Source organism: Platalea leucorodia (assembly GCF_965183815.1).
Source record: "Platalea leucorodia genome assembly, chromosome: 4".
Taxonomy (NCBI): Eukaryota; Metazoa; Chordata; class Aves; order Pelecaniformes; family Threskiornithidae; genus Platalea; species Platalea leucorodia.
Window position 1 is genome coordinate 64,078,313 of NC_138826.1, and position 23,359 is coordinate 64,101,671.

A 23,359-nucleotide genomic window follows, 5' to 3' on the forward strand; every position below is an offset into this window, starting at 1 on the left:
AGTCCTCATCCCCACTCCTTCCTGGATGTGTGGGGTGTCACGGGAAGGAAACAAAGCGCAGCTCAGATCTAGGTGAAAGAGACAAAGCAGCTGGGATGGTGCAGCTGGATTTGTCTTAGGTCCCTTCCCTCTCACCAGACACCTGTGGCTGGTATCAGGCAGCCCGGTGACAAACACTCCTTCCATCAGGTCCTGCTTGATACAGAGCTGAATATGCTCTTCCTTGGGGAAAAAAAGAGGAATTAATAGTAATAATAAATTAATCCTTCACAGTCCTATGGCATGTTTCACAAGGACACAGCACTAGAAAGGACCGTATTCATTTTTCTTGCATAGCAGGCAAGTATATCATATAATCCCTCTTCCTAAATAGATCCATCTTCATCCTTAAAACCTGTTAGAAGTGCTGTGGCCTCATCACTCCTTCCAGAGCCCCACTTCAGCACAGCTTCCAGCCTACATATATTCATGGCCCTCACACACACTGTTTTCCCTGCTAATGTCGTCCTTAGCTTAAACACATCTTCCCCCTCTCCCATGCTTAACCCCATTTCTTCTGGATAACAATTATATTTGTAAAATAGATTTTCCGTTTTTCTCCTCACACTAGTAAGCCCACTCTGGACCTGCTTTGAATTCATCTTTCTCAGAGGTGGTTGACAAGAATAGCAAAGATTATAACAGAGAAGGCTTGATTAACGCCTTGCCCACGACTTTAACATTTCTCTACTTGAAATATCTGGCCAGCTCTGTTCTTCAATCACAGCCGCCTTTCTCCTGGTCGTGGCTCCGCCACTCTCTGTCTGCCATTCAAGATAGGTGCACTTCAACGAACCCCTTGTCCCCACTGAGGTGTGCTCTGTGGTCACATGCCAGCGGCACGTTGGGTGAGAATCAGGTATGCACCTTTCCCACCCCGAAAGGAAACCCACTGCAGTACCTGGGCAGGGAGGAAGCCGTCTGAGCCTCATAGCCTGGGTGTCTGGGGGAGCAGAATTCCAGTGTGCGATGCAGAGGGTATTTGCCCGACAACATAAACACGTCCTCCAAGACCAAAAGTTGACATTGAAAGAAATGTCATATCTTTCCTATCACCCAGTCCTCAACATTACCCAGTTCTTTGTATGTAATATTCCAGGCCTTCTTTCTCTTGGCAATGTCTCATTCTTGTGGCAGCAGCAAATCTCGTAAGTTCACTCCTTTGTGCCCAGCCCAGCGAGAGCTATCACCTCCCCTTCCAGACCCTGGTCCAATATCATTAATGACATTATTAAATAAGGTTGGTCCCCTACTTCAGGAACTCTACTTTTGACCTTCATCTTGATACTCCCTCTCTCAGCACTTGTTGCTTCCCTTCAGTCAGTTCCTTAAACACACTGTAAATTGTATACTGATTACCTTAACATTGTAACAAACCATTTCCTTAGGGGCAGAATATAAAATCCTTTACCAAAATCCTGATAACTTAGGTCTAAGGCACTTCCTTGTCTCAAAACTCAGTTATCTTCCTAGCAAAATATACCGGGGTAGTTTGGCACACTTCAAATAGAAAAACATACGTTGCATGTTTATTTCATTTCCCCCCGTGCATTTAATTAATCTTTCCTTTAGAACTCACTTTAATCTCTGCTGGGTATTATTATGATCAAACTAAAAGGTCTGCTGTGGCCCAGACAACTTTTTGTCCTTTCTTTAAATATAGATTTGCTACTTTTCACTCCTAGTGTACCATCCTAATTAGACAGGTTTATTGAAAATCCTTTTTACTGGACTTGCAATGTCACATACCGTATCTTTCAGAGGTCTGAGATGGAAATTATCCAACTTCCCAATTTGAGCCCATTAAGCGATTTGAGTTTTTCCATCTGCCCTGTTCCTGTTGGCTGGCTCCTTTGTCCCTCTGATCAGTGTAACATTCCTCCCTATCTATCTCTTTAACCATTATGGAATATCATATGAGCAGAACTGGGTAATCTTGAGGACTGGTGAACAGAAAAGGGATGAAATTTAACATAAAACACTGGCTCATGCAGTTGGGGACTAACAATGAGAAATTTCTTTCCAATGTGAACTTTTGTCCTGCAGGATGTTTGCATTGTTGGGCAACTGTCCTCTGTGTAAAACAGGGATAACTCCATTCTTCAAAAGTCCTTTATGGTTAAAGATCAAGAAGTACAGTATTCTGACAGTGTCTCAATGGGAACCACCTAAGTACATAAGACAAAGCAATGCAATTGGATCATCAGCTACCATAAATCAGCATCACCCCTTCAAAGTCAGGCTAGTGACCTTAATTTACACCTTTAACATCTGATTGAAAAATGGTTTTGTTTCTTTTTTTGTTTGTTTCTGTTATAATATTTATGTCATTAAATGACCACTGGGCAGAAAGCAGAAGTATCTGTATTACAAAGGCCCTTTTGCATATTCAAAGATAGGTAGTGATTAATGGAGACACAGAGACAAGCATTGTACATTCATAATTAAGCAGAAAGATCTTTTCAAATAGCTTCTGTTACCCAATAAAATTAGCATAACTGTTTCATCCTATTAGAAAGTCTAGAAATACATTTAGGAAGCTTTTCTTGAAATGTCTGGTGTTAAAACTCAAAACCAACAAAAGGTCTCAGAATTAAATAAGGGCTGCAACAAGAGATTCTCAGTGACTTTCACTCGATCTGGTGGGATATCTTAATGGGACCCACTTTGCCGTATACGTGGGACATCCTGGAACCTCTCTTCCTTTATGGTGTTTTAGCTTGCACGCTTATGGTAAGAAACAAAAGAATCACAGGGCACTTTTCAACAGGTAGGTCAGACACTTACTTACACTGAACAGAGGTGGCACAGGGGGGTGAAGGGGTTTCAGAGCCTGAGCGCGTTCCCTGTCACCTGACGAGAGATGCCGGTAATCACCCAGCTCAGGACATACGGTTTCCTTCTCAACATTGACTGCAGAGTCCCTCCAGGGACGACTGAGGTAGAGCTGCTGGAAAAAGCAGGTGGGGATACTGGGATGGTCCTCTCAGCTCTGCTTTAAGGGGGTGTGAGTGCTGGTTTTCTGTCTCCTCTGTTCAGTCTACAACCCTATTTGATCCCAGCTTGTTTGGCCTTTCTGTCACCTCAGATCATCAGTATTAAGGACTTCTTGCCTGCTCTCAGTCTTTTATCACTCTCTCTATAATTTCTTTCCTTTCTCCACATGCTGATGTTTTCCATGCTGTACTCTTTCATTCACAGACCTTTTGCCCTGCATTCCCCTATCTGCTCCTGCCCTGCTATCCCAAATCCTAACTGACCCATACCAGTTGGTCACACAGCAGAGCATCTCTAATGGGAACCCCACTGCCTGGCTAACTTTCTCCGCTATAAACGCATTGTTCCCCCATTCAGTTCTGCTTATTTCCTAGACTTACTACTCCAGCTCAGCTCAGTTAAATCTCAGACTCACATAGTCACCTCTTTGTCACATTTGGCTCATTCCTCAGACCCTCCCGCCTTCTCCAGCCCCTACTTCAGCTGTTACATATGATTTCACCCAGTTCTTCCATGAGAAAAACAACAAACTATGATCTTCCTCTTCCAGTAGCTTTGCCTTCTGTTTCCTCTTCCCCTCCTACAAGTCCTTCCTCATTCTTCTCTCCCACAGATGAAAAACCTCCTATGCAGCTCTCTTCCTTCATTTCTTTTATTTGCTACTGAGCCAGTCTTAATCCCGTCTCCTGACTTTCCTTATGGCCGTTCTTGTCCTCTCGTTCTCTCTTCTCCTTGACCTCTCACGCCCCTCTGTCTCTTCACTCTCATAACGCAAGTACCATTCAATCTTTTTCCTCTTAAAATATTCTCATCTTAAAGCATTCTTTCATCTTAAAACATTTATTTTCCTCTCTAAATACCGTGTCTTTTTCTCTCCTCCCTTTCATCACCAACCTCTCTGAATACGCCAGGTACAAACGCCGCCTGGGGTCCCCCCCACCAGTTCAATGCAGCTTCCTCTCCCTTGCAACTGCTGCTGCCAAAGTCTCTACCTAATGCACTGGGCAAATTTCAGCATAGTCTGAATACTCTGTTCTCATCTGCTGCAGCATGTCAGCTACCTTCAGTAGTCTCCTGTGCTGTTTTAACCTGAAATGGTGTCTTCCTTCAGGCACCTTGACATTACTCACTGCTCTTGCACCACCTTTGAATCTGCTCCTTTTGCATGTCCTCCAGAAGACACTTTTCTCCTCCCAGCTCTGCCAGAAGTTCAGGGGGCTTTTCTCTTTCTGTATTTTATTCCTTGGTAATTTCTATCATGAACTTAGATTCCACTACCATCTCCACGCAGCAATTTTCAGATTCACTCCTCTAACACAAACTTGTCCCCCTAGGTCCATACCCACAGTCTCTCTAACACTCCCTCATAGACATGCAGATATCAAACTGAGCTTATTGTAGCTAAAACAGAGTTCCTAATATTCTTCTCCCTGATTTACTATATGCTCTCCTCAGTAATTCCCCTCCTGATCATGACAGCCAACACTATTACCTTCCTTGTTGTTCTGGTCAACAACTGGAGCAACATCTTCATCTCATATCTCTCAGTACATCCATAGATCCAGGGATGTCTAAAGTTTGCATATTCTTTCTCCATCCAGGCTCTCATTATCTCATGCCTTTATTACTACAATATTTCTTTTTCTGACCTTTACAAATGTGATCTTGCCCTCCGTGTATCCATTCAGGATGCTGCTAGAAATATCATTTTCCTAACACATCACTCTGACCATGTCATTTCTCGTAGCAGCTGTAGACTGCTGCCCAATATCTATCTCATTAGTGTAATCTACTTGTCTTCATTAAGGAAATGTCAACTTCTTCGTACAGTCAACCAAAGAGGTCAATCCCCATCACCTACTTATTAATTTTTCAAGCAGACCTGACCCATGATTTTTCTGGTGCCATCCCTCAGTCTTTGGAAGACCGTCTAAACACCTGCACCTCTTATTCATAATCCTTCTTTACCACTCTTCCAGGAATCCCGCATTTCATGGTGCTTACAGAAATGTGGTTAGCCTGATGGTGTTTTAAAAACACTATCGGTCATGCTGAACATAATTACCTTGTCATCTCCTTGTACTCTCTCATAAGGCTGCATTACTCGCCAATATTTAAAGTGCAGCAACATGTCAAAAGGACGGTGACATTTTTCTGATCCATGATTTCTGATCCGTGATTAAGGCTCATAAATCCTATGGTAGAACTCTAACTGGTATTAATAATAATGAACGAAATCCCTAATATACAGCTACTGAGCTGAGGTATGAGAGATTAAGTCACTAGCCTCAGGGCATGAAGAAAGACTACGCCAGAGCTCGGACTGAATTCTGGCTTTGTAAGCCCTGCCCTAACTGCAGTACTACCTTTCTTCCATCTATTTTGGTAGTTATCTACAGAGGATTATGATTTCAGCAGGCTCAGCTGGGCAGTTCTGAATATTTATTTGTGGAAGAATTAGGCTTTATGAGAAAGAAAATGGGGAAATTTCCATTTTATAGTCTGATTTCTCTCCTGCAGAGAAAATATGTTAGTTTACATTCTTTTCTTTTAAGTGGATTCTATTCTGAATGGTCTGTTAAGGGCACTTGGATTCTGGAATCCACATTCTTTATTTATTTACTCCTTAAAAACTAAGAAACACCATCTCATTTCTTTCTATTGCTGTTAAAGAGGTGAATATGTACTCAAGGGTTCCAGCAACACTTCATTAGCAATGAGCCATTAAGTAACTTACATTATAAATGATTGTCATTATTTTTGCAGAACCTACAAAACATAAAGTCTTCTTCCTCATTTACTGGCTCTGCAATAGTTAATGGACTCATTCCACTCTTGAAGTTATTCTGAGTGCACAGAAAGACTTTCAATGAGAAAAAGCAATATTAATATGGATTTTTATTGCTGGAGATGACAAAATAGTTCAGATCGTTTCAACTCTATTTAAGTAAAATAATCTTTCGTATTTTTATTTTTACAGTAAACAGAACACATCTGCACTCATATTAAATCTTTCCTCCACACTTTTTAAAGTTTTTAGGCAATAGGCAGAAAGGATAAAAATGCTGAGATTTCTCAAAAGGATTTGAATGCTCAATTAAATGAACAGGAATTAAGCATGCAGTCCTGCAGGCAGCTCTGCAAATATCAGTTTCTCTTGAGAAGGGCATGATCCCATCATTTTTACTCAGGCAAAATTTCCATTTGTCTTCACCGGCAATTTTGCTTGAAAGCCAACAGCTTGATTGAAATTTGCCCTTTAAAACAGTGTGATTAACAACAGTTGCAGCTCTGTTAAATTACATATATGTTCTTAGTATTTTTAGCAGATACATATTATCAAACTAATTATCTCAGATGTGTCAGAGGAACATGTCAGGTTCTCATTACTTCTCGTAAAGATACTTTTTAATGAATTGCTATTTAAGTTTGATGCAATTAAAATATTAAAATTGCTTATTTAAAATATGATGAGCCAAATCCTGGAACTCACATGCATGAAACACCAGTGATTTCATTCACTAAATGATTTTAGAAAATCTCTGAACAAGAGGATGTCTTTGCCGTATCTTAGAAACATGCAGTTGTTTGACTTCCAATCTACATCGATAGACTAAGAATAATTATGGCATCGAAGAAGGTGAAGGCTAAATACCTGGGTAGCCTAAGATTCAACTCAAAGGCTGTCTAATGCTTAACTTTCACTGGATCCCTCCAGCAGAACTCTGCTGTGACAGAAGGGAGCACAGACCTTGTGTTGGCCTTTCTCTCCAGGGACAATTTTAACCTCAAAGGAAACACTAAAGGCCTGAACTTGCTGCATCACCACGTTCAATAAAACATTTACTATTGACTTCACTAGGATTGGAATCAAGACTTCAATAAAGTCCCTTTTATAATGAGTCCATTTGGAAAACGGTTGGGATTTCAAGCACACCATTTTAAATAAAGCGTGTGGATTCTTCAGTGTATGAAGGATACATGAAAAAACAGCTGTCCTAATTTACCTGGCAAAACCATTGCATTTTAGAAGTCAAATGTACAGCATTGCAAGATATTGCAAGCACTTTTACGAAAATAAATCTTTTTACTCCTAGAGATAGCCGCAAGTAGCCTCTCTTCAGGCTTTTCCAATTGTGTATAAATAATCCCTAGTGACGGCCAGAGTAGTCCTGTTAAGCCTTTCTTCTTCAGTTGTGCTGTGCATCTGACAAACCAAAATAGAGAATGCTTTCATCCCAGAAATCTTGCATATTAATTGGGGTGCAGATAGGCTGAACAGGAATTACTTGCTTTTTTTTTTTCCAGTGGAGGCATGGGCTAAGTATACTCACAATAAAATGTTTTAAAAATAGGATTTACTATGACTTCCATGGATCTTGGGGGAAGAAGGAAGGTAAAAGGGGGACTGAAATAATAAGGTCATTGTAAATTCTTTCTTTTTTAAATAAAATTGGATTCCAATGGCAGGCAGCAGAGACCCATGCAGACAGGTTTAACTGGCAGACTTCCAAAAGCGAGACGAAAGGTCCTCTGAGTAGTAATTGTCTAAATGGAACAGACTTTGGTTATTGTGCAACTTCTTCATCTACTTTACTATACCTTTATAATTAAATGATGTAATTCCTTTTTTCCTTTCTTGTTTTCCTCTCGACTAGTGCAGGAAAGCATCTGAGCCACATTGCCGTAGGATGCAGACAGACTTGGTGGCTTCCATGGTTTTTTTCTGGGTCACTACAAGTCGTACACAAGGAGTTGTGAGCTGCTGGTTGCCAAAGGAGGAGAAAAACTCTGCCTTCTCCCAGCCACGAATGGACACTTCCCTGCATTTCAACTCTCTGCTTGCTTAGTGGTGAAGGTGGTTGGTTCACTGGGATTTTTTGGTAGGGTGAGGGACTGCCACTTTTGCTAGAAACTCAGTGGTAAACAGGCAGATGGTGGATCTAATAGGATATAGGGAACACTATATTCAAAGGGGCATTAAGCATCAGGGCTATTTAATTCACAGAGGATACTGCACAGACACCCGAGAATTGGAAGAAGCTTAGAGCATTGTGCTGAACAAACCCAGAGCCAGCGTTTCCTGACTCTGCAAGGCTTTAGGGATCAGGAGTGAAACTCTGGTCCCGAGATGCTAAAAGACTTGATCAGATGCAAAAGCAGAATCAGAGGACCAGCTTTTCAAGCTCTTTCTTTTTGACTGATCCTTCTGTACAAGAGGGCTTTCCCTCAGTCCAAGTAGCCAATTCACAGGAATAAAAATTATTCAGGTGAGTAAAAGTGAGCAAGACTGAGCCCTGGGTTTGCCTGTTCAACTCCAATAATTTCTTTATTGACTGTAATTTCTGTTGTTTCTGGTTTGATTTTATTTCATTCATGATAACAAAGAGAACAAATTAACTGCCTAATTTTGACGCAGCTTTAGAATATTCTTCAGGCCTTTGGTCTCATGCCTGACTGCTTCTCCCTGAGTATGCTTCCTTGTGACAATCCGTTTTAATTCATTGCCTATTTATCTAATTGTATTATTTTGAAATATGCACCTGGGTTCTATGGAAATATAAAAAAGGGATAGGAGAACTATAAATAGCACCAATTATTTTATATATGCATTAGTGTCTATTATCTCTACCCATAAGAAATCTGAAGGAACAGATCTCCAGTTTTTCTAGCAAAATCCAACATAAAGGTTTTGATTTATTTGCCAGAAAGTAAAAACTAATACATACAGAATAGAATTACAGAAGTCACCCAGCCTAACCAAAAAACAGAACTGTTTTTTAAAACCACTGGCATCAGAATACTGCCAAGTACCATAGGGCCTGATCCTGACACAAGCCATTGCCTACAGCTTGTATTAATTTCAGCAGAGTTCATAAGTAGAAAAACTGCAGGGTATTTGCAAAGCTAGTTAGGATCTTAATGACCATTTTTTATTATCCTTTGATAGACAAACCTACCATTCTCAATACTGGAAGTTTTGCATAGGGAAAAATGTAGGATCTGTCTCAAAATAAATGGATCACTTAGATCCTGTCCAGCTTAAAAAAAAAAAAAAAACAACCAAAAAACCAAACACCAACCCTTAATAGCATTTACATTCAATTACATACAGCATTACCCAAAATATTTGGGGCCAGAACCTGCATTAGTTTATCCAGTTCCGGAAGAGGTGTGCTAGATTAAATTAAGAGCTGGCAGAGGAAGGAGAATAAAAGGCCTATGTACCAGTAACATCCTCTTTTATATGGTATTTGCCCTGGAGCTCATACAGAGAGAGATTCCATCTGTGCAGGAGTATGTACCCCAGTCTGGGTATTTGGTTACTACAGGTAGAGAACATCTGCAGCTCTTCACACCTGCACAGGGCATGCTCTGCCCAGGCACCCGCCCCTGCAACCTTGAACTCCAGGCGAGCGTCTGCCATGGAAGAAAAACTAGAAAAGCAAGGTGATGCTGTTGGGGTGAACCTAGAATACCTGCCTCATTTTGAACTCATACCTGTTCTCAACATCGGACAGCAATGGCAAATGTACTTATTCCACAGAGGATCGTAAAGAAACAGTCTAGTAGCTGGCCTTAGGTGGGAACAGGGACGCTAGCTGACTACCTGTGTAAAGCTGGCTCCTTCTAATTCAGTGATTCCAGCATACAAGGATTTTTAACAGACGAGTATTTTACACTACTTTTTGGTAAGGTGAGAGTAAAATCCATTAGTTCTTTTTGATCTAACAAAACATAAAGTCAACAAGCAATCCTATAATATCTCCAGTTTTATTTCTGAGCAAGTCAAACACTTTATTTTATCAAATTGCCATTATACTTGCTTTTCTATGTTTTAATCTGGAGGTGCCAAAGCCACACACCTCTATAGCAGTAGTGCTAACGTGTGACTCCTCATCATGGATGAGAGTTACAGTACAGGTAGATCCTCACTTCGAAACTGAACAATAATGTTGGTATTCAGTGTTACAAGTCTCCCTCCTTTAACATTTCTCTCTCAGCGTACAGTGAAGTTTGCTAAATGTGTACCAAAAACCTTTAAAGAAGGCAAGGAGTCACATACACCTACACTTGCACATACCTCCTTTATGTGCAGAATTTGCACTTCTGACATTGGGGCAGCGACTCTGCAAAGTGGCTCTCCAGCCATCTGCACACACATATGTCCGGGAATATGTGTGCAGGAACGCACGCTGTACCTGAGCCCGGGAATCCTTTGCTACCAGCTGAACACTGTATATTTAGAGTTAGTTCACTACACGCGCACACGCACGCTCATTCACACACTCACACGAACACACACAAATTACAGCAGGATCTTTCGAAGACTATCATCTTCTCCGGTATTTAACCACCTCAGCTTGAGTTGCCACATTTTCTTTATGGCCAACACTTAGCAGAGCTGCCCTTACACGTAACCCAGTGCCAGGCAATTTCAGCAGTTTCTGGCAGGAGAAACGGACGTTCCTGAGGACAAGGCAGGTGGTGAAAGAGGAACGAGTCTCATATATTTCAAGATGAAAAACCTCTCTAGTAACTGAAACTCCATTTGCCAAAGGTGAGCTCTGGAGACATGTTCACCCACTGCCAAGGTTGAATTTCTTTGTTTATGCCCCAAGCACAGCGAGCACACATAGCAGAGTGATCCAGCCCTCCGCGGCCAGCCCTGCACGTCCGCGCCCTCACCGAAACGGAGAAGAGGAATCCCTCCCTCGGCACTGAAACCAGCAGCAGGGTGCCAGGGTGTTGACAGGCTTTGGACACGTTCACTTGTCCATTACACATGGGACTGAAGCCACCAATTCATTTCATAGGGTTCATTAAATAGCAACTAGACTTTAAGGGTCACTAGCAACACAGACAGGATCCCAGCTAGTGATCTAGGTTCCCTGCTACACCACCTGTTTGTACTGTTTCAGCGCAAGTCTGTACCATGCTACTCACCTCTACTGCTCACTTTTAAAACATACAGAACAAAATGTATACATTGGCAAAGACACGTCGGAGTATATCCCTCGTGAATAATTAGCTTTAAGCAATAATTCTGCTTGCAATGTCTGAAGAGGGAATTAACGCAGGCTATCAAGGGAGTTTGGGACAAAGAACACACTTAGAAAACAAGTATTTTTAAAGATTGCACGGTGCAATGATTTCACTGCGATGGAAATAAACCACTGGGGAATCATCTGAATGCAACAGAAGAACCATGGGAGGGAAATGTTATTTTGTTGTACGGAGTAACCATGCTGTGGGTAGCAAAGATGCTGTCATCCTTTACTGAAACCCTCATCATCCTGCAAAAACATACATCTTTTGTACACGGGATCTTTAGGCTGGCTTTTATGCATATCTCCCCTTCCTATACTTCGGACCTAAGAAACATTTGAGGCAAACTGGCCATCACCTTGAACAGGTACCTTGAAGGAAAAAAGGACCAAAAGACAAGAAAAAAACATAGCATAAAAATGCTACCGGCAAACAGATGCATCTCCCCCCCAGGAGAAAATTATTCCTTTCTAACACTCCTAATAAATTCATGTAATGTTTTGTAGACATTGAAAATATTCCAATGCATAGCTCAGTGTAAACAGCAAGCTGGGTTTCCTCCTGCTCTTTGGCATTTCTCTTTGTTTACTCTCCATTTGAGCATAGAAAAAGCCTACATGTGAGCACTGCAAATGGTGTATTTTCAGACTGATGGGGCATTCGGTAAGGGAATGATGAAATACAGACATAAGTAGCCTCCGATAAAACAATATGTACTTTGCCTGAGTCACCAGGGTCAAACAAAATTAAAAAGAAAAATCCCATGTCTGCTTTATTAATACTTTTTATTTGTATGTGGAAAATAATCTGATACCATGGTGATGGGCAGACTATATTAAGCTTAGAGAGACAGAGACATGAGAGAGACATTCTGGGGTGTGTCTGCTCTCACCCCCGCTGCCTTCTTGCTCCCAAACCCCACGCCTCAGCTGCAGAGACCTCGTGGGCAACTGCCCTGGCAGTGCTTCAGGAAGCGATGCCCAGCCAGGCCAGTTCACCCATCGCACGGCGAGGTACTTGGCTGGAGACACCAGCTCCCATCTGTGAGCCCAAATGGCTCTGCTCAGCCTCTGCTCAGCTCAGGAGGGCCTGGCACATTCATGTGGTAAAAAACAGCCCTTACCTTTGGCAATCAGCTCCTCCAGCTCTTGGTCGAATCCTTGTCGGTGGCATTTCCTCCAGAGCCCCATGTTGGTCGAGTTGTACTGTCTGTTGCACTCGTCGACTGCGCTCATAGCAAAGATCTGCCTCCTGTTTCTTGCCAAGAGGAGTTTCCCTTCCCAGCGGTCCAACCTAGACCTGCTGGCCCTGAGAGGCAGGTTGTTGTTGGAGTTATAAATGAAGCCAGGATCATTTCTCTTAGTGGTGATGCTCTTGCACCTCTCTCTGTGCTTCCTGGCATCAGTTTCGTACCAGTGGTCAGAGCAGATTGCCACAGCCAGCATGCCCAGGGCACACAGAGCTAAAGAGAGGCCAGCATACAGCAGTAACCTTCCAGCAGCCATACCTCAGCTTCACAGAAACACCATGGACATCTTCACAACAGGCAAAGCCCTTCAGCGTGAGACCACGCAAAAACCTCCGGAGCAGCTGCTAGGTGTCACTTGGAAGAGACTGCCTCAAACATCCCCAACTCCCGTGGCTCACATCCACGCTGCGGAGGGATGCCGAGAGCGCTACAAAGTTCTGCCCTGGAGGCAGTCCTGGAGTCTCATCTGCCTCTTCTCCTCTGCAGAGGAGACCTGGCGAGGAGAAACACAGCCTTCCACCTCGAATGGGAGCAAGCCGGAGACCCACCTTATACAAAGATGTCCTGCTCCCCTCACCGCGAGAACCCGAGTGACGGGGGCTGAAGGGATATATCCCCCCTGAAGAGACCTGAAAGCTACGGCTGTTTGGTCAGTCCATTAATCTCTTTCAATCTGGCCAGCTCGGAAATCCAGAAGAGATGGCTTTCAGATCAGCAGGCTCACCACAGCATCATCACAGGACGGAAAAGTTCAGCAGCCAGAGATCTCCCGCTTGCAAGCAGTCAGTTATCCCGGTTTCAGGAATGGGTGACTTGCCTTTTCTTTGTCAGTGGCTCAGCAAGAGCATCATCGTCTGGATGGTCGGTCGCTTGCCTGGGTTTAAAGCGGGGTCGAAGGGGAGGGAGCAAGAGGGGGGAGCAATCTGTTGTTGTTGCTGCTGCTGCTGTTTTAAATCGTGGCTAAAACAGAAGCTCCCCGGCTGGAACTGGAAGCGCAGGCACGCACAGGTCTCTCCCTTAGCAGACTTCGCTGAGAGTCACTGACATCTTGGCTCCAGAAACACCTCGGCTTCTCTCTGCCAGCCTTGCCATTCACTCGCCTGCTTTCGTCGCCTGCGCCGTCACCCAGGCAGCCTAGCGCCACGATCCCTTTTCCCGGAGCGCCCCAGCAGCGCTTCGGCAGCCTCCCCGCTGCCGGGCCGGGGCGAGGCGGCGGGGGCGGCCGCAGCCCCGGCAGGACCCGCCGCCGACCGCGCACCTCCCGCTAGGCAGCGGCGGCAGCGGTCCTCGGCCCCGGCATCGTTTTCTTCCCCCCCCCCACCTCCCCCCACCCCCCCGGCTTGGGCTGGTAGCTGAAAAGCTTCCTTCGTCCCCGGCGCTGGGATGTGTTGTGCACAGTTTTCCTAACACGGCGGCACGTTAGCCATCTGCAAGATGAAGGCAGGCGGGCAGGGCTACGGCTGGCTGAAAGGATGCTAAGGAACGGGGAGGGGAGGGAGGTCGGGGGAAATCACACCAAAACAAACCGGGGCGGGGGGGCGGGGGACGGGGACAAAAAAAAAAAAAGAAAGCTACACACCTTACACGGGGAGAGGAAAGCAGCCCCTAACTGTTGTCAACAGCTTTCGGTCTGCACCATTTCTCTGCCATATGGCCCGATCTCCACGTCGGAGCTGAGATTTTTAGCTCGGCAGCTTCATACGAATCGTATCCCCAGCATCAGCAGTTATATATTCAGACATATTTTTTTTCTCCTTAAATTTCTGCTCCCTTTCTCTCTAATGGGAATAACTCACCCATCTCGTAGAGATCAAGTGCAACAGAAGGCGAGCTGGAGTCCCCAAGCTTTAGAAATCTCATTTCACCGTTTTTAACCCAAATAAGAGCGAATCCAATCTTCCGTACACCTGGGAATCTTTCCTTGTTCAAACACCGAGCCCTGCAGCCTTGGCTAAAGCCTACAGACAGAGAATACAGAGCGCTGAGCCAAAAGCCAGTGATGTCACCCATGCAACGTGAGACTCATTTCTTATTTCTCTAGCCTCCTTAAAGATAAACTGCACCACTTCCCAGGCAGGAAATGTCGAAGCCTTACTTTCTTAAGAGGGGAAAATGTAAAACCTGGATTTAACTGGATCCTGCCCATTCTCGGTCACAAGCCCTTACATTGTGTCAACCAAATCCAAGACAAGCGGAGCTGTTTCTTACTGCACCAAAAAATCCCAATCTACTACGTAACACACAGCGTGAGCTTGAAAAAAACCTGGATTCTAGACCTTCTGTGTGATCCAGAAAACCGAGGCCTCCGGACTCTGAACTGTACTGTTTAAAAAGGAAAGAAGCACGGCCATTTCCCTTGCATCAAAAAGCTCTGGATCCTGGCACACCCTGCTCTGTGAGTACCACAGCATCCCGGAGCTGGCAGAGGGACCTAGTTAGCCCCATCCAATATTTGGCTGCCACACACCAGCGACTCCACAGCATGAACAGCAAACAACGCGGTCGCTCCTACTGCACCAAAAAGCCCACGGCCCGATGCCTCTCCACTGACAAGTGCCGCAAAAATCTACATCCACACTGGATCGTATGAGCCTTTGGCCCCTGAAGCCCAAGCTCTGTCATCTGAATAGAAAATAAGCACAGGCTTTATTGAAGCCCCAGGGCTGGTGACAGCCCTTGGCCCGAAGAGAGGAGTACTGGGATTTTGCTAGCTTTCAACCCCAGCCACGCAAAGTGTCTGTGCTCCAGTGGGGAGAGCAGACGGGGGGACATAGTAGCTTGCTGTGTATCAGAAATACATACCTGCATTTTCTTGTGGAACACAGCTGCATCAGAAAAAAACACACAGTGGGATCCTACCAGTTTTTACCCCCAAACCAAACTGTATCATCAAAAAAGGCAAGATGCTTCCTTCCATTTTACCTGGCAAAACCAAGTCCCAAGCCAGCTGGGATTTTCAGCTATGGAAGGGCACCTCTCCCACTAGACCGTTTTTGGTTTGAAATGTACTGTATTGTCTAACCCCCTCGTACGATTACAAAACTTGCCAGGGAAAGTCGATCATCCAAACCATAGGCACTGTGATCATCCGCATCCTCTGAAACAGCTCTATTGCAAAATTTCAATGTTATGTCATGAATATTAACTGTTTCCAGAAAGCTCTAGATAAAGTTAATTGTTTTTTTGAAACAAGGCACTGGTTTAAAATTTTTTCAGCAGTAACTTCCCTTTGTTGTTCATAATAAAGGCAAATATTTAAGGATCTAAGCCTTTTTAAAAACAGTGAAGCACAGGTGGATCCACTTCTATAACTGGATTTTTCAAGCAACCTTCAATTAAATTTTATAGTGAGCTTGGAGCAGCCATACTTGTTGTCTGTTCGGACATAAAATTTAGAGGTTTGTGGTCAAAAAGCTGCTGGCTCCTATAAGATGGCGAACAGGTTTCTTGTACTGCACCCACACACAGATGAGAGTGCACCTGGATTTCTTTGTCAATTTTTAGCATCAAGTGCCAAGCTGAAGGATGAGAACAGGGAACGAGCCTAATTTTACTAAACGTGGTTTTTGGCTGATAGGATTATTGGATTTTCAATTTAAGCATGAGAATCTGCTACATTTATTCTCTGTTTAGGCTGAACTGGAAGACAGAACTGACAGAACTGGAAGACTGAGGGTAAGAGCAAAATGGAGGATCCAGCTACTAGAGCTGTTTTTTTCATGATGTTGGCCAAAGATACATTAGGGGACATCATACCTACATTACTTTTCCAGTTAAACATTAGGATTACAGTCCAAAGAGACAAGATTTGGTTGGACCCAGGTCGGTCCAGGTGCCAGGTTTTTCCGTCACACTCCAAGGCAGTAGGAGAGTTTGGGGCAGGGGGACTTTTGTACCTGGAGAAGCCAGACTTTTTCCCTCTTCTCATTCCTAAACATGGGTTTGAAAGCCGAAAATTGGCATGCAGTTCCAGGTTTTATCTTTTTCTCTGAAAAGGCATTTCAGTGGCAGTTTCTATGCATTTTTATTTTTTTGCTTGCATTTGTAGCTTTGTCAGATGGCAATCTATATCCTCCTGCGAGTCACCTTAAATATATAAATGTAGGAGAAAGTGTTGGATTTCAGATGAGCTCCACTTTAACTCTTAGAATTAAACATTTCTCTCCCTCATCATCATTATACCCTTCTTTTCTGGAGGGGCAGAATATTGCTTGCTGCAGGCGTTAGGAACCTTTCCTCTGTCTCTTCCTGGGATTATTATAGACAGCCCCTTCTCAGCGCAAACAGATCATTATTAAATTCTCTTCCTCCCACCCCACCCCCGCCTCACCACAGGGGGAAAAAACCAATCCTTGTCGATCTTCAGATGAATGCAAGCTGGGAGAAAGGCACTTAGAAAAAAAAAAAAAACTCCACGCACACTTCTGCACGCTACGTGGAAACCGCTCCCTACAGTGAATTAAGGGCATCTTGGCAAAGGCAGGTAATTCATTGGTCTTAAATGAATCGGGGAGGGAAAATGCAGTTTTAGTAAAGGATTGAAAGCCGAGGCTTTTCTTTCTGCAGGTTACGATTTCAGTGATCCAGAGGGAAAGCTAAAGCACATGGGTGCACAGGAAAAATGTCTGAAGGCATGGGACAGCGAAGCAGAGCCCAGCAAGTCTGTTCAGAGCCAATTCCTTGTGACAAGCCCCGTGCGCTACCTGCTAGACCTCAGCACGGATTTTCTCTTACAGATAGGGCCAGTCCCCTCTCCATTCCCTCCCAGGATTGCTTCTGCTTTCCTTAGCATCCTCCAGCTACCATCGCCCATCACCTTCCAAGCAAGCTTCAGACACAAAAGCAAAGAGAGCGCCTGTACCGAGGTACACACAGGCGGGGTCTTGGCTTAGAAGGGCGGAAGGGCAGAGTTAATGGACAACCAATTCCAATTTGCTTTTCTTCATTTTTTTAACATCAAAATGACCTCCATCATATTTTTCTTCTTCTTCCTCTTTTTTTTTTCTTTTAAAGAAAAAGAGTTCAGTGCCATCTAGTGGGGGAGGGGATTGAGCAAGTCAACGTGCTTCCCATTTGTAGGGATCTGTACCGCTAACTCAGCTATTCAACAGGGAGAGATGATCCTCAGGATTTCCCTTCTCTCTTTGTGATCTTCACTTCCCAAGAGGTGATGTTTAATTTACACGGGCTCCAGCCTTTGTTCTTTGTAATGAACCACCTACTGAAGCCAAAGGAACTCGTACTAGTGTTGTATTACTTGGAGTCGCGCTGGCTCTGGAGGCAGTTCACTGCTCTAATTACAGGATTTCAAATACAAGACAGTAATCAAACCAAACACAGATATAACAAATTATATCTACTAATATTTTTTATCGTTCCAATGCACCTTGGATACTGGTGTAAGTGAATGAATCCTCAGCATGCCAGCCCTTCTACTAATACAGACGTAAAAGATGCCGCCTATCCCATAGAAGCATCTTACGATAACTCCCACAAACACTTGACCTACCAGCCAAACAGATTTTGGGGCGTTCAGGCGGCTCAGAACCAAGCAGAGGCTCAATAAAGGAAGATCTGGACCACAAAACACCATATAAAAGTTTGTCATCTAAAACCCAGGCATCTAAACCAGTTGTTAATGCTCCTTCTATTTTTTTTTTTAATAGAGAAAGGCATTTTCAGAGGAAAACATCAGCCAGCTGCATAAACAGGAGCTAGCCCTATGCACACAGACAGACACACAGGGATTAGGCGGACAGCTATGTACACACTAGTGTTCAGCTGTGCACACACTAGTATCTGGCTGCGCACACCAGCACCGAGCTGGATGTCTTCTGCCCTCTTCCCTGCCAACTCCCAAAAGGGATTTGTTTTGCTCTCTCTAAAAAAAAAAAATTTGGATTGCAAAGTTAAGCAAGTTAGTGAATGCCAGGTTTAAGATCACCCATGCAACATTAATTCACCCCTTATGCAAACACATCATGATACAATCTTTAATTACATGATTTTTGTTTCCATGGGTCTCCTGCTTTTTTCAGCGCAAAGGATGGATGTTGCTCACTTAATGAACGCTATTGAAATTTTCTCCTATCCTTATCATCCAATGTGTGGTGCACGTACTATTTACTGCAGAGCATCCAGATCTCACATTGAATACAGAATGATTAATTTCCTCATGGGCTTTTCTATAGTAGTGTTCTCATTGTAGTGTTTGAGGATTGGGTTTTTTTACAAACATCAATTAATTTATCTTCACAGCTCCCTGCTGAGGAACAGAGATAAAAGCCAGTATTTTCAAACACGTCAGTGTATTTTGGGTGCCCAATTAAAGCAGCTTAGAACCAAAACTTTCAGAGTGCTTAGCACTTTCCTTCCTCAGAGAACAGCTCCCAGTCACCTTGGCTCTAGACACAGTGGGCAGTATTTCTATAAATTAGTGCATGGGTGACTGAAACTGGATACACAGAAAATGGGGACCACATGGACAGTAGTTGGGAAGAATGTAATTTATTTGAGTCACCTAGCTTCGTAATAGCAACTCTCACAAAGGGTGAAATAAAACCCAATTTTCAGTTTCAATTCAATTGCCTTAACCGTGTGACCATGATTTTTCCCACCTGTATTTATCTGCTAGGCTCACCACACAGCCTCCAAGCTCTTCACCAAACAGCCGCCATCTCAGGAATGCAGAGTCCTAGTTCATCTGTCATCTACCACAAATAGAAACAGAGTTTGTGTAGAAAGTAGGATCTGGTAATGTATCTTACTTCATGAACACAAGAAACAAGTGAATGGCAATTCATGGGCAATTTTTATTCTGATGTTTTCTTAGAGTCTTGATTTAGTGACCTAGAGCTGTGACGAACGTGAGAAGCACGCATGAGCTGAGACAGAATTAATCGGGGGTCAGGAGCTGAATGGAGTGTAGCATCAAAAGAACAGATTTGTTTTGGGAGAAAGCAAAATGAATTGCTGGGCAGCAAGCAGGAAGACTTGTAGGTGAGCGGTCCTATATCATCTTTTTCAATAAAGCTGAGGGAATGGCCAACACTAAATGGCCTCACACAGAGACAGGTAAAAGACAGTGCACAGCTAAAAAAACCCACAGTTTAATGTTGTTTTTCCAAAGACAAAACCAAAAAAATTACTGGGGGCTTTCCACTAAAATTGCTTCCTCCTGTAAAAACTTACTCTTTATCATTTAGCTGTGAACTGTCAAAACCACATCACTGTTAACAAACTAAGGCCATACTGTGGACACAGCTAACTATGTGTGATAACGACTGCTTCTCATCAGAACATCTCCAAGAACATTTTTAAGCTCAGGCAAAACAACGATGAACTTTTTTAAAGCAAATTATAATTAAACTTCCCCGCAAACTGCCCAACGCGGACATCATGCTTGGAAAACGGCAGCCCAAGCAGTTAAAAGTTTAGCAAAGCTGTAAGCTACTGAAAATAAGGCCTGATAGGCAAACTTAGTCAACTGAGGACATTATCCTTGCACAGCCTCCACACAGACTGAGTGTTCATGGGCACTGTGGTAGACTGCAGAATAACTTGGAGCCTATTGCTCCACCTTTAACGGTATTGCCACGAGTTTTATCTTTTTCAACCAGGTGGTAGGATCTAAAAGTGTACCACACTCACAGGTGAGCACTAAAGAGACTCGGGAAAGCCAGTCTTGGCCCTGTCTCTGTTGAGTCCTGAGTAAACACTCAAGCTCTTGCAATGTCAGAGGAGCATCAAGAAAATATTTAAGAAAAAGAAAAGGCCTAAGTTGCACATGTGTAAGTCTCTTGATAGAGGGAGTTCTGCTGGGCTAGGAGACAACTCAGCCAAAGCACACAGGCAATCTTTAGCCCTCAGGGCTATTTCAAATTCATCTCCCTACAACAGAAAACACATCTCAGACCTTGCTTTCGCAGGCAGATTCGGCTTCACTCTGGTGCACTCTGTGATCACTGCAGCCACTCTGTTATGCCTCCTGCTTATTGTCTTGCCAACTTGGTAGTCAACATCTTCGTATTCTGCAGCTTCTTCTCCTCTGAGGGGTTTCACATGAGCTCTCTCCTGCAGACCTGTTTCCCCAAATGCCTTGCTAAGAGGACTACTGTTTCATACAGGCCCCCCTGTGCTTGCCCCGCTTTACCTTGTGGATACATCAAGCCCAGCCTCCTACCCTAAATCCTGCTGCAGGAAAAACCCATTGCCTGCTGCAGTGATGAAGGTGACATTGCTCTGAATGCAGGAGTTTATATAGCAAGGTTACTTGCTGCCTAAAGCCAGCTACAAAAGGAAGATGGCTCTCCGACATCACCATCGTTGGGCTCAGCTGAAAACAGGAGATATTACTTCTCATTAAAATTCATAGATCTTGTGACTTTTATAGAAATAGCAAGAAGAGTCCAGGATGGCAGAGATGAGATATTACGGCCAAAGAATACTGACTCAGAGCAAAAAATCAGACTTCTGGCTGCCAATAATAAGCATATTTTGTAAGAAGTGACTTTTATTCTTAAAGCTACATCTAACACATTGATCTGCAATATATTAAAGCCTGAATAATTCTGATTTTGCTGTAGTGCATCAATATTTAGTTCATACAGGCAGTCTTATGTGAAGGTACATCTCTAGTACTGTTAGTTTGCTTGATGTGGCACACTGCACAACCTTCCCTAAGCATCTGACAGATTTCAGAAGCCGTTGTTCATTCCCAGAGAGATTTCTGGACATGGGTTCTATCAGTCAACAGCGTGTTGTGAACTAATCCACTGAAAGACAGCCACAGTCTTTGCAGACCAATAACATGGTCTTTGGTAATGAATGTGTCACATCTGTGATTGGCTCCCAGCTGCCAATTCAATTTGTTGCTTCTTTTAGTCACAAAAGAAGAACAAGGATTAGCTAAAAATCAGAATTCATAGATCATAAGAAGTCATCACAGAAGAGACTGGGAAGAAAACCAGTAAGCAAAACCAAAAATAACACCTGCTTAGAAAAAATATTCTCTGAAAACACTCAATTTTGGAACATGACTCAGAAGTAAGACCTCAATCTTCATGTATTTCATTTGGCTGTGAAGTCCTAGCAGAGCAGACTCATTTAAAATCAAAAAAGAAAAAAGCGTATATACATATACATTGTGGGTCTCTGTAAAAGCAGCTGACATCTAGGATGACAAACTCTATTTAGATGTAAGTATGCCGCTATCTTCAACAGTTTTGCATTTACCTCTCCTCATTTATTATCAGCAAAAATATTTGCATAAATATGAAGTATTTGGTTCTTCAGAGTTCATTCATTTGTGCCGTTCATTTCCCCACATGAAATTTTAGCACTGTGGTATCACAACTGGTTGTTGAGGAATTGATTAGATCACAAAGAAAGGATTAGAGCTCCAGGTGGGAAACATGCAGCAGGAAGAGATGAATGCCTAAGCAAGAGGACCTAGTTTCCATGCAGTTGCCATTGGTTTGTTAGTCTTAACAAAGAATAAAGGAAAGAGGAGGAAAGAAAATCTATACATTTCAGCAGAATTGCTACCAGTGCTCATTTTCTAAGAGATGGCAGCAGCTCCTTAAGGACTATTCTTCTTCTGTCAACACTGAGTTGAAATCACAACAGCAGTTAGTTTCACATGCCATTGTTATTTTTCATTGGAAACTGCAATCCAATATATTATACCACTAAATCTGATACACCAAAGGAGGCCTTTACAGAAACTTACAGCTTGATGCTTCTCTTCTAGAGCAGCTTTCAGAAGCTGGGCATCTCAAAGTGCTTTACAGCAACAATGTAGATGATTACAGTGCAGGGAATGGATGCAAACTCTGTAGGTACAACGTGTTTGAGGGAAACGCCTGTGTGGAGCATCCAGCCAGGACAGTGAGTCGCTTTCTTCCCCACGTATCTGACTTAGGGCCAGAGTGATCTCTGCAGTGCTGTATTCAAGAGGATTTATGGTTGGAGACCCCACGCAGCAGCTGGCCATTTGCCAGTGACTTGCATGCCGGCAGCAGCAGCTACGATTGTGAAGACCTCGTGGAAAGCTCAGTTCTGCAGGCACAGCCCCTTGTTGCCATTTTCAGAAATCCTGCTCAGAGCAGAACTGACCCATTACTAGGGCAGGCTGGGGCCACTGCAGCCAGGCTGGACACAGCTGGATTTCGAGGCTCTGTAGTAGTTAGCTGCTCGTCTGCTGAACTGCTGAACTGATGGAAGAAGAGCGCTCCAAGGGATCTCCAGCACTTCCAGGAAGCTCAGTGTAACAACGGCGCAGCAGGAGGACATCTCTAAGACCATGGCAACAAACTTAGCCCTGCTTTGAGTAGTGTGTGAGCACTGAATACAACAGGGACAGTCAGAAAGCAAGGACTGAGCCTCAACCACTTAAGGCAAGCAACTGACAACAAAAGGTATCAACGCCTCCAGAGAGTAGTTTGTGCAGACTACCCACTACAGCAGGGCAAAATGAGGAGTTTGATAAGCTTTTGGCAATTATTTGGGGTATTCAGTCATCTGCAGCACAGTCGTTATGGCTCATACTCTGAAGTTGTTCAAGTGAGAACTGCTGTGCCATGAAAGACATGCATTTATTCACCTTTGCTGTAAAGGCCTTCAGGTAACTACCCACCAAACAAGAAACAATGGAGAGCACTAAGCCTTAATGACCGTACCCTGATTGCCCAACACTGATTGCCCAACACATATGGTAAAGACACTGGCCTGCAAGAAGCTAATTCTCTTGATTGTTTCCAGAGAAATGGACTAAAGAACAAAATTTCCCAAGGACAAAAATGGAAAAAAAGAAAATTTGGGACTCGCAGCCATAAAATCTGACGAAGGACTTTTTCACAGGAAAAAGGGAACAGATGCCCAGAGAGCACATGTAGGAGCAGGGCTCGTTCAGCCTGGGTACTGGCAAGGTCAGAGAGAATGAGCTGAATCAAAAAACTTGCTTGCAGCTCAAAAGACAAGCACAATCTGCAAGAAGAAAGATCCTGAATGCTCCCCAAAACCTGC

The 23,359-nt window shown here is 43.6% G+C and overlaps 1 protein-coding gene across 1 annotated transcript in view; it reads right to left on the reverse strand.

The window, feature by feature from the left end:
* Positions 1–12,590, reverse strand: part of TMEM178B (transmembrane protein 178B) — a gene marked incomplete at both ends in the record, with an annotated part of 222,246 nt that extends 209,656 nt beyond the window's left edge. Inside the window, one exon of the mRNA XM_082308919.1 lies at positions 12,209–12,590. Within this exon, the coding sequence (XP_082165045.1) occupies positions 12,209–12,590 (382 nt within the window). The remainder of the gene's footprint in view (positions 1–12,208) is intronic.
* Positions 12,591–23,359: the final 10,769 nt, after the last annotated feature.